General features: G+C 39.4%; 1 protein-coding gene across 1 annotated transcript in view; it reads right to left on the bottom strand.

Moving 5' to 3' along the window:
• The window catches only part of fbxl17 (F-box and leucine-rich repeat protein 17), a 509,283-nt gene that overhangs the window by 164,173 nt on the left and 332,091 nt on the right, over positions 1-13,019 (bottom strand). The window contains 1 exon segment of the mRNA XM_052020204.1: positions 5,526-5,602. Coding sequence (XP_051876164.1) covers positions 5,526-5,602 — 77 coding nt within the window.

The following is a 13,019-nucleotide window of genomic DNA, read 5'->3' as shown; positions in this document are numbered from 1 at the left end:
TTATAGATGTGAGTGAGATTGTGCTGAGGGAGAGCTGAGTATCATCATTACACCGGACTGTGTGGCCAGATTCTGCTTTATTCCACCTACAAGTTTGCAGCTGACACCACCATAATGGGCCAGATCTGAAGTAATAACGAGAAGGATTACAGGAAGGAAATAGGGAGCCGAGTGACATGTTGTCAAGACAATAATCTTTCCCTCAATGTTAACAAAACAAAAGAGCTGGTCAGTGACTTCAGAAAGGTGGGGGGTGAAGTACACGCCCCTGTCTGTGTCAATGGCACTGAGGTGGAGATGGTTGACAGCTTTAAATTACTAGGTGTAAATATCACCAATAGCTTGTCCTAGTCCAACTACATTGATGCGATGGCCAAGAAAGCACATCAGCACCTCTACGTGTACAGAAGGCTGAGGAAATTCAGCATGTCCCTGTTGATCCTCACCAATTTTTAGAGATGCACCATAGAAGGCATCCTATCCAGATGCATCATAGCTTGGTATGGCAACTGCTCTGCCCAAGACAGCAAGAAATTGCAGAGACTTGTGGACTCAGCTCAGTCCATCACAAAAACCAGCCTCCCCTCCATTCACTCTGGCCAGACTTCTTGCTGGCTCGGGAAAGCAGCCAACATAATCAAAGACTCCTCCCACCCAGGTCATTCTTTCTTCTCTCCCTTTCCATCGGGCAGAAGATACAAAAGCTTGAAAACACATACCACCAGGATCAAGGACAGCTTCTATCCTGCTGTTATAAAACTCTTGAACACACCTCTTGTACAATAAAGATGAACTCTTGACCTCTTAATCTACCTTGTTGTGGCCCTTGCACCTTATTTGTCTACCTGCACTGCACTTTTTCTGGAATTGTAATTGTAACACTCTGTTCTGCGTTCTGTTATTGCTTTTCCCTTTGTACTACTTTGATGTACTTATGTTTTGAAATTATCTGGATAGATGGTATGCAAAACAGCTTTTCACATGTGACAATTATAAACCAAAAACGAGATCTATGTGTTTTGCTGATGTTGCCACGGGGTAAGTTGAAGCTAATAGGTCCTTGCAGAGTGAGAAGCCACCTATGGTAACCTTCTAACAATAACCAGGTAAATAAGAATGGAACCAGGCTAGGATCCTGCTGGATAACAGCAGAAGGATTTGGAGAAAGATGATATAAAAAAATCATGTCAAAATCTGTGCACAACTTGAGAAGTTTATGGTCGCAAAGAACATCATCTGTGACAGTGATAAATTGTTAAGAAACAGCTGTCACTTTGGAAGGATGGGATTAATTTTGGGAGAGCAAAGGAGAAAGAAGGATTGGATATGGAGAGGTCAAGTTTGTTAAATCCTGATATTATGCTAGCCATGGAGAGGAAGCAATGTTACTGTTCTTCATAAAATTGTAATACTTAAACACAAGACTGAGGAAGATGCAAAATGTGATTTATAAAGCTAATAAATAATGAATGATGGATTTAACTGAACACTCAACATTACTATCACAAAATGACAAATTCTGATTTGATGGGGAGCAGGTATATAAGAGAATGTTAGAATAATTATGAACTTCACTATATTAAATTTAGTTGAATAATGGTTAAATTTGCTGACCATAAAGAATATTTTTCCCTTTGTCAGTGTCTCATTTTTAACATTGTGGAAATGAGAAACTAAAAATAATTTAATCTTGTAGCTATACTTAATCAGTGACATAGCCAAATGCAACTCTGTAATATTCTCTCAGAGGATTATGAATCTTTGAAATTTTTGACTCCAGAGGGCTGAGTCTGAAACATTCAGTATATTCATGGTTGAGATAGACAGACTTCTGGTCTATAGGGGAGTTGAGGGTTCTAATGAACAGGCAGGAAATTAGAGTTAAGACCAAGATGAAATCCACCCCGATCTTATCAAATGGTGGAGCAAGCTCGAGGGGCATTTTCCTGTCTCTTTTTCTTATGTTCTTACATTTTTGTGCCTTTCAAACATAGTGCATTAGTCCAAAGAATAAAATAAAACAATCATAATCTATTAAATGGACTATGTTTTCCAGACCTTAACAAAGTGAAATAATTGTGACTCCCCCTCACTGTAATCGCTCACCAAATGTTGTCACAACAAATGATGCCTTCTCCACAAGTGTCAGACAAAATTGGTTATAAAATTAGCCGGAATAAGACATATTGCCTTCATTCAAAATCTTCCACTTAACGAGTTCCTGGATCAAATTATTTACAGAATAGTTGTTTGAAATTATTAATAGCAGATTAACAGTAAGATATCAGATATTTATTTATTAGTCACATGTACATTGAAACAGTGAAATGTGTCTTTTCGTGTTACTGAAAACGTTCTGGGAGAAGCCCACAAGTGTCACCACGCTTCCAGCGCCAACATAGCATGCCCACAACTCCTAACCTGTACTTCTTTGGAATGTGGGAGGAAACCAGAGCACCCAGAGGAAACCCACGCAGACACACAGGGAGAACCTACAAACTCCTTATGGACAGCGGCGGAATTGAACCTGGGTTGCTGATGCTGTAATAGTGTTACGCTAACCGCTACACTACCGTGCCACCATGCAGTATCAACCATGCAGAAGATAGACTAATTACTAGATTTTGAATAATGACTTGCTTGGATGATGATATGTTTGGACCAAGTGAACCAGGGAACAAGAATGAGTCTACTTTGTGTTAATCAGAATTATGGAAATGCTGCTAGAGGAAACATGAAATAGTTGCAATGACCTCACAATGAACAGGCTCAGAGCCATCATTTATTTTTTGAGCTGGAGAACAAATGGGGAAGATAGCTTTACAATGAAGGATGTTTCCAGCAAAAAGCAAATTGGAGAGATATTACTACTGCAGGAGTTATGTACCTTGAAATTATATGGTGTATTAATGGGGAAGTAAGCAGTGGGCCAATGAATATTTTCTTTGAGGGCCCACAAATACAAAATACAGCAGTGCAGAAGGACCTGAAAGTTGTTTGTCACCGTAGAGAACTACTGAATGGTAAAAGATCCTTCTTTCAGGCCCTCGGCCATAATACACAAAGTCTGAGCCCAGGTTTGAGAGGTGGGGGATAGGGTCGGGATGATAGGATCAGTAGGAAGGTTAGTGAGCAAAGAGTGATATGGAGGTGTGGGGGTTGGGAAGCGTTCAGCTGTAGGGGACTAGATGGATGGCATGTAAATAGATGGAACGAGGCAGAAAGTAAGTGTGGGAGGGGGTAAGAGAGATGGCAGATTTGTTGAAGTGGAGGTAGGATTGCAAACAGGGGAAGGGTGTTGAAGGGCCACGACCAACTTTGTCGGAGAAGGAAGTGGGACACAGGGAGAGGGGGAAGCCAAGGAGAGACTTCCTACCACTGGAAAGACTGCAGGGCCTGGGGTCTGCTTGGGCAAGTCTGCGTTAAGTAATGGTGAAGAAAGTCTCACCACACTGCTCCCGGATAGCTGGCCTGCATGATCCATAGGGCATACTTGCATGACAGAAAGTCTACCCAAGTGGTGTCCTGGCATATATTAGCATTTCAGACATGCAGTGGATGACAAGGAAGAGCACAGTCTTTGCAGAACTCACTGCAAGTCCACAATTTTCCTTTACAAACAATTTTTCATTTACTACAACATACCTAAATGTATGCAATGTGATCCAAAATTTGGAGGCAATGCTATCACAAAGAATGTTCATCAAACATCTGAATATAGGAGGTGGTAATGTTTAGTCTGAAGTTTGAAGTACCTCCATAGAGGTCCAGAAAGTCTTATCCTCAATATTCCATCAATTAAAAAGGCAAAACTGCTCAATTGTTGAACAATTGACTCTCTTGGAATCAGATTGATGAAGACAATAAATTATGTCCCTCCTGTGAATACACCAGATATTGATACAGGAAGTTCGAGTTTAGTTTCACATTCACATTCTTTTAACACTGTGTAACAGAAACCTTTCAACAGACAGCAACATTGCCCTTGAAACTCAGGCCTCTTTATCCTTCATAAATGCAGCCACTGCCAGGAAGTATCTTGTCAGTGGTTACCTAACTTGGTGAGTGAGCCATTTTGCCTTGGATAGACAAAGGTTTGATCATCTAATACATTTCTCTGTCATCAGTTGTATGAATCTCCACTGCAGACCGAGGCATGAAGCATCATCCATTCTCTTTTATGTGAAGTTGCGCATAGAGTCCAATCAAACATAAGCAACTAAGCAACTAGCGAACAGTTACAGACGAGCAGCAAAGTGTTCCAGAACAAACGATGAAAAAAACGCACAAAATAAATAAAATCTAATTTAGGCAAACAGATTTCACTGTCAATAAATTCATGTCATTTTCAACATAAAATTATGAACATTACAAAACAACTATTGTATAAAATGCAAAAGGGAAAATAAGATGCGGTTGTGAAAGATATAGAAAAAGCAAAGGTTTTTATAGCATTGATATCTTCCTCGTCTTAGGCAGACCCAGGGATCGAGGATGATTTGTTCCCACTCCATTCTGAGATGGCTAAGGAGGCCACTATGGAAACTGCAGACTCTGCCAAGGGTGGGGCAAAATACATCCAAAGTACCCCTGATGGATTCTACATTGTAAATAACCTACCATTAGAGTGAACACTTTCATAACAACTTTTCAAGCCAGTAGGACTGATAAGAGTAGGAAAATCTCTTGTACATGTTGGCTCCTGGTAATATTACTTCTACATTTCAAATATTAATATTGAACTAACTTAAAAGCCAACCATCAACACCTTTTTCTGTTAATGGCAACACTGATTACAATATATAAGTGTTTTGTAAAGTTGCTGTGTTAAGCCATAGAAGCCATAGAACAATACAGCACAACACAGGCCCTTCGGCCCACCAAGTTGTGCCGACCTTCAAACCACTCCTAAGACTATCTAAACCCTTCATCCCACATATCCCTCTATCTTAAATTCCTCCATATGCTTATCTAACAATCTCTTGAACTTGCCCAACATATCAGCCTCCACCACTACCCCCGGCAGCGCATTCCAGGCACCAACCACTCTCTGGGTGAAAAACCTCCCTCTGACGTCTCCTTTGAACTTCCCACCCATTACCTTAAAGCCACGCCCTCTTGTATTGAGCACTGGTGCCCTGGGAAAGAGGCGCTGGCTGTCCACTCTAAAAAAGTTTAAGGAGCTTCATATATAATAAACTTGTTCCAATTCTGAATATGATGGAAATGTTTCAGAAAGAACTTGCTAAGTCTGTTGCTATCATTTAAAATTGCTCACTTTCAATACTTCAATGGCCTAAACTATGGTAAATTTGTAGAAGTTACCACAGAGTCACGATTGAACATAAAATAATTGACCATTGTGAAGATTTGAAAAATCCTACTTCAGCAAAATATGCCTCAGCTTTTTATGATTACATTTGAGAGGCCTCAATGCCCAGCACATATTAGATGACCCTATAATCTCAGGTTTGCAGACACAGACATATTCCAAAGGTAGCAGTGATAAACAGCAGCATACACACCGTAATCAGTGATCTTACAGGACACAAGGTACAGCTCCTTCAGGCTCTTTCCTTCCTTAGCTATGAATTCCACACATCTACAAAAACAAAATAAGGCACCCAGTTAATACAAATTGGAGTCAAAGGTTTAAATGATTAAGCAAACAAGAATTCCTAACACAATATCTGTTGGAAACTGATGAGATAAAGCAAAATGCAAAGTTCTCCTCATCATTACACATTTTTCCAATCCCAAGTAGTAAGGCAACAATAACCAAATGTCTCCAAAGGGTAAGGTTGTTTTTCAGCTTATGTTCCTAAAGAAAATCAATAGGGGTGTAGTGGTGGAGGATTTAAACTTTCCCAACACTGACTGGGATTGCCTTAGTGCAAGGGTCTTAGATGGGGTGGAATTCATAAAAACCTAGAGGAGCATCCTAGAGGGATCCAAAAGTGTGTAGAGAGTCCTACTTGGGAAGGGGCTGTACTTAACCTTATCAGAGGGAATGAGAATAGGCAAGTAATAGAAATGCCTGTGAAGGAACCCTTTCGGACAGTGACCATAGTTTGGTAAGTTTCAAGAAAAATGTTGATCTTCAAAACAGGGCCCTGATTGGGGGAGGGCAGATTTCAAAAGGACCGGAAGTAGATTGGAAGCAGCTGCTTGAGGGGAAAACAAAAACCAATAAGTGAGAGGAGTTTAAAAGGGAGATAGTAAGAGTTTAGAGTCAGCATGTCCCTGCATGAGTAAGAAGCAAAGGTAGTAAGTTTAGGGAACCTTGGTTAACAAAGGAAATTTAGGTTTGATCAGGGAAATGAAGGAAGCATATGCAAGGTATAGGAAATTGGAATCAAACAAGTCACTTAAGGTTTATTAAGAATATGGGAGAGAACTTAAGAAGAAATTGGAAGGGCAAAGTGAGACAATAAAAATGACCTTGGCAAGTAGGATTAAAGGAAATCCCAAAACCTTTAACAAGTAGATTAGAAGTTTGAAGATAGCTAAGGAAAGAGTAGGTCCCCTCAGGGACAAAAGGGTTACATCTAGCTGTGGAGCCAGTGTCATATGAGTGAGGTCCTAAATGAATACTTCTCGATGGTATTCAGCAAAGGGAAGGATGTGAAGGCTCAAGAGTTATGGGAGAGGTAAACTGATATTCTGGAGCATGCCTGTATCCGGAAAGAAGTATTAGAAATATTGGTGTACATTAGGGTGGATAAATGCCCAGGGCTTGATGGGATCTATCCTTGGATGCTAAGGGAAGCAAGGCAGGAGATTGCTGGGGATGTGCCAGAGTCTTTTGTATCTTCATTAGCAACAGTAAGGTATCAGAGGACTGGAGGACAGCAAATATTATCCCCTTATTCAAAGCAGGCAATGGAAACTACAGGTCGGTGAGCCTCACATCAGTGGTAGAGAAGTTGTTGGAGGAGATTCTAAGTGACAGGACTTAGGTTCACAGGGACTGATTAGGAGAAGTCAGCATGGTTTTGTGCAGGGGAGATTATGTCTCACAAATTTGCCTGAGTTTTTAGAGGATGTAACTAAGAAAGTTGATTAAGGCAGAGCAGTAGATGTGGTTTACATGGACTTCAGTAAGGCTTTTGACAAGGTCCTACAGGGTGTGATCAATGACAGAAATAGACTTCCAAATAGACTAGAGGAGACAAACACCATAGAAACATTTAGGAAACAAGTAGGTGCATCAATACAAGTGGAAACATGCATTAATATGGAACAGACAGATTCCATGAAAACTTGTAAAGAAACATGTCCACTCCCTATTCGTGCATTTATGTATAATTTTCCAAAACTTATAAGAAAAATTACTGGTTGATGGCTTTCCAAATGACTTAAGCAATGCAATAATCAGAAGATGTTGCCAATTAGCTTTGGGGTAAAAACTCAGAAATTACCCTTAAAGTGCCATTGTTGTTTGTAAAAGTGTCCTGAACCAGAGGCAGCACCCCCAAAAACAGATGGGAAAGGAAGAGGGATGAGAGGAGTTAACAATGGAGAAAAAAAGTATAGCAAGATGTCATTACAACACAGACTTGCTAAAATGTAGTTAGAATTTGATAATTTGAAATGTTAGTCTGGCAATCAGTTACAGGTATATCTATGGATAGATTTGTGATAATAAATCTAAAACTTGGCACAACTGAGGACTGAATGTAGTTAATTAGAAAGTACAGCCAAAGTTCTTGGCAGCAGAAAGCAGTCCTAAGAGGCCTTGTTACTGTTTACGATGTACTCACAACCAAGGGAAAGCTAATTAGAACTGTCATATATTGGTTATCATCTTTCACTTTCCAAGTTGAGGGACTTCAGATTACTCCAGAGTTTAAAGCAAATTGTACCTTAAGAGACACTTAGATAACCAGATTTTGAACTGCCCCTGGCCAGATTTTGTTATGAATGTATATTTGTGTCTGTAAAGTCCACAAGTCAGACAAACAGTCACTGAGATAACAATCACATTTTCAATCACTTTCCTGACAAAATTTAATTTTCTCGGAAGCATCACAGGTACCATCTTACACCAATCAATAAGAGTAAATATGCCTTTGGTGGACTGGTTTAAACAGAAAGTGAAATGGGGGTTGATTTGGTGGGGAGAAACAAGAACTCCTCAGATAGCAGGTTCAAGGGCATCATTTCAAACACGACATCCCATTATTACTGAGGTGATTGTCTCAAGTTCTGGCTCCAACAAAGCTACTAGTACATTGAATTGTAGCTCAAGGAGCTTAATCTAAACTAGGATCAAGAAGAGTAAATATAATGATCGAGGTCTGATTGGGCCAACATTGATGAAAGAATGAAATGTGTGAGGAAACATTAAAACGTTATATTGCATGACATGGTGTAATTTAAAACACAAGAAGGTTAAAAATTGGCTACTATTTCATTGTACAAGAATTTTTCTCAAATTCAAGTACTGTAATTCCCTTTCAATGTTACATATGAGATGCAATCCATACTACTTTTATAGTTTTCATTTTCAAACTGCAACTGACCACTTGATTTTATTTAATCTTTATGATTCAGAATTATACTCTTTAATTAGAAGAAAAGATGCGCTGTAATAAATAAAAAGACCCAAAGAAATCTATATTTAACTTGAACAATATATACTCCGGGAAAATTCAGCAAAATTTCTTCAGGAACTTAATAGAATGGTATAAACTTAGACACGAGATTTCTGGACCAGGTGCATAAATAAGAGCCTTTTGGACATGCTGACAACCAGTGGAAGCATCTTCAACCAAATTAAAACATTTCAGGCGAGATTTCAAAATCTCTTTTGTCTGATTTTCACAACTAGGAGCTCAACAAAGATAAACAGCCTGAGCTGCTTCAAAGTAATAATATCAGGCAAAATTTGAGACCAAATGAAAAATGAAGATAATGTGACAAGGGTCAAAAAATGTAACCAGTGGTTGTTTTCTGAGCGCACCTGAAAAAGAGGAGAAACTGGCTGAGCAACTTAGAAGGGGAATTCAAGAGTTGAGTGTAAAACTGTTAAGCAACTAAAAGCATGGATGTTGAAGGCTGACAGAAGAAAATTGGAGATTGGCAGGACACCAGAATTAGAACACAGAGATCAGATGATAATAGTGTAAAGGAGGTAATCAAGAAAAGAATGAATGAAACCATGATGAAATTCAAAAACTGTGAAAATTGAGGCATTAAAAGACAGGGACCCAATGTATATCTGTGGATAGGAAGACAAATAGGACTTCCTGCAAGCTCAAGTTGACTGAACTCAATTTGAGTGCAAGAAGGGAAGCTAGCCAGGAGAGTATTTGAATAGACACTCAAAATTTTGGAAACACTCATCAGGTTAGGCAGCATCTGTGGAATGAGAAACAAAATTGAACTTTCAGGTCAAAGACCCCCCATTTCTCTTTCCACAGATGCCCTCTGACTTGAGTGTTTCTGGAATTTTCTGTTTTTCATTCATATTTCCAGCATCTGCAATTTTTTAATTTTTCAAAAGATAATGAAGGCATTGATGAGGGTTTCAGCAGCAGATAAGCTAATGCAACAGTGTAGTAGGTGTTGGTGGATTAAATCCTGGTTAGTTCAGCTCAGGGTTAAGTAGAAGGCAAAGGCACATACAAGGATGTGTGATGTGAACACGAGACTTGCCACTTGCAAATGGTTAGCAGCTTTCAAAAAGCAGGCAAAATGATATCCATTGATATAACCCTCATATTCCCACAGAGTGATAAAAAAACATTTTTGAAGAGAGAGAACAGCATTGTAGCACAAGATGAACAAAAGAAGCACTTCCCAAAGAGAGACTAAACTATCAATCACTATCACAGATCTATAGTGCCAGAATCCCGTGAAGAATGCTGAATCCTCTTTAGGTTTGAAAGCCAGAAACAATTTGATTCACATCGTCCAAACTCATTTTTTCAAACCTAGGTTTGAGAAAGCAGGCTGTTTTTTTTCCTCTCTCTTCGGTGGGAGATTCCTTGAGTGAATTGTTTTCTTGTGTGCTGGAGAGAAATAACTTATACCACATCCCAGTATGATTTCTTTAGAGGGAGAGAGGATGAGAACAGAAAACATGATGCATAGCAAGAGGTTGTTGGGTCCAGGGTCATTTGATGATAAATGTGTCTCTCTTTTGGCATCATACAATCTTAAAAATCTAAGAAACTACCTATGGAAAACAGTTGCAAGGTAGTTCTTGGTTTCAAGTTAATTCCTGCCCCCCCCTCGCTCCCTCCCATAACATGTGCTTTTCATTAAAGCAATAAGGGAAGATCCTTTAAGTCTTTATGCTCATGGGCTTCCTTGAGTTTTTAATTTTGTAGCCATACATTCCTGCACTTCATTCTGAGCCTGGTTCCATGGTGGTAAGTATACAGCTAATTACTGTGAATTAACAGTTGCTTAATTCACATTTCTTGTTAATTTAAACTTTTCAGCACCTAAGTTTCACTTTTCAATGTTATTTACTAATTCAAAGGATTGGAAAACTCAATTAAGTGCAAAAAAAGCTTTTGAATGTGAAGAACAGAAAGCAAAATGCCGTAGATGCTGGTAACCCAAAACTAAATAGATAATGCGGGAAATATTCACTATGTCAGGCAGCATCTGTGGAGACTGAAACAGTTAACTTCTCAGTTCTGATGAAAGATCATGTGTCTGAAATACTAACTCTGGTTCTCCCTCAGCTGATGCTGCTTAACCAGCTGTATATTTGCAGCATTTCCTATTTCGTTTTTGAATATATAGAGTTGATTGTAATGGCAAATGTAAACAACTTGGGTTTAAAACTGTGTGAACCCAAAAAATTCAGTCCAATACGGAGCTCAAAAAAGTCAAATATTAATTCCTTCAATCTTGAACTCAAGTCTTGACACTGCAATCTTTTTTCTCCTTAGCCAGATCTCATGTTGCACTGGGAGTCACTACCATTACTGGTCTGAGAACAGAAGAAAAATCAGCTGGGATCCCCATTGCACATGGCAAGAGGCCAGAATCAGATCTCTTGTGAAATCTAAGGAAATTCGGCATATCCCCAATGACCTTCACCAATTTTTATAAATGCACCATAAACAGCATTCTATCTGGATGCATCGCAGCTTGGTCTGGCAACTGTTCTGCCCAAGACAGCAAGAAATTGCAGAGACTTGTGAACGCAGCCCAGTCCATCGCGAAAACCAACCTCCTGTCCATTGACGCTGTCTACACTTCCCGCTGCCTCGGGAAAGCAGCCAATATAATCAAAGACCCCTCCCACCCAGGTCATTCTCTCTTCTCCCCTCTTCCATCAGGCAGAAGATAAAAAAGCGTGAAAAAACGTACGACCAGGCTCAAGGACAGCTTTTATCCCACCTTTATAAAACTCTTGAATGGACCACTTGTATGATAACGATGAACTCTTGACCTCTCAATCTATCTTGTCAAGGCCCTTGCAACTTATTGTCTACCTGCACTGCACTTTCTCTGTAGCTGTAACACTAAATTTTGCATTCTGTTATTCCTTTTCCCTTTCTACTACCTCGATGTATGGATGTTTGTTTTGCATGCCGTCCAGATAAATCATTACAAAGTTTTTTGCTGTATCTCAGTACATGTGACAATAATAAACTAATTAATTAATTAATACCCTGATGATAAAATACTTATTTCAGAAAAGTACCAGACGGCTGTTGCCACTTTCAAATCAGTACCCAACTATTGAACTATTGTTGCCTAGAGGGAAGGAGAACAAATAAACATTTCTGGCATATTTTTATCTATATTTTTACAAATAATAAATGTGACGCACCAATTTGAATGGCACCATTATGGTTATTCTAGCGTTAAAAAAAACTAAAACATAAAACAAAAGGGTCTCCATCCGAAATGTCAACTGTCCATTTCCCTCCATAAATGCTGCCTGACCTGCTCAGTTCCTCCAGCATTTTGTGTGTTGCTACATAAGACATTAAGTAGTTATAAGTAAAGATTGCCAGCAATTCCTTCCCATGGATGTGCACTGAAAAAGCAGCTTATACAGTATGTTGCCACATCTATGAACAGCCTGGGCATTTCCATTGTAGCACATTTGCTCTCAACAGCTGCCATGTTCACAGAGGGCCTCTACTAATAATCGACTTACCTATTGTTTACATGGATGGCTTTTACAGATAAACGATATCAACATCAAAGTGATTAAGCAACCACTATTGATTACATTTAAATCCTTCCCTCTATTGAAATGCTGCTGCAATCCAAATTAGCATAAAGTTAAACCCGAGGTCTTGAAATTCTTTCACCTTGTGTTTTTTTTCCTTAGCACTATGTACATGAAAGTTGGTTATTCTAATTGTGATGACTTCCAGGTCAAATAGTGCCAATGCAGAAATTCAACCTTGCACTTCGAGTTGTAAATCATGGCAATGACACAATTTCTATGTCAGTCGGATGCATGGACTGTTACAACCTCTTGGGCAACTTTCCTTCAGAATGTTACTTGGAAAATTAGGTCACTTTTATTTGAGGTGTCCTTGTTAGGCATGCAGAACAACTTTGCACTATATTGTTGCTGCAAAACAACAAATTTCAGGACATATAAGCCAGTGATAATAAACCTGATTCTGATTTTGTTTCAACAGTGCTGTTTCTGGACCATGCTCCTATCTGGATCTGGAAACCCCAAAGATAGGTTTCCTTAATTTGTGAAGCACCAACCACGACAATGGCTTCTCTATGTCCCACTCAGGTTGTGGAACTATCCACCTATCCACGATCACCGGCTCCCCAATTGCCACAATAATCACCATCACTCGATAGTCCAACTCCCCAAATAACCCAACAACTGATGATCTCCATATCCAAGCCCTAATCCCTTACCAAAGCTGCAACACAATCCCTGAATGGGAACTTTTTTCAGCCCAACAGCCCTAACCTCGGTCCCAAACTTAGCTGGTACTTCTCTTTTCAAGCTTTGCAATGGTGCAATGTATAAAGGAAAGTGTGTAATGGGAGAGGCAAGAGACTGCAGG

This window comes from Pristis pectinata, chromosome 7, assembly GCF_009764475.1.
Source record: "Pristis pectinata isolate sPriPec2 chromosome 7, sPriPec2.1.pri, whole genome shotgun sequence".
Taxonomy (NCBI): Eukaryota; Metazoa; Chordata; class Chondrichthyes; order Rhinopristiformes; family Pristidae; genus Pristis; species Pristis pectinata.
This window is presented reverse-complemented; position numbering and strand designations above follow the sequence as displayed.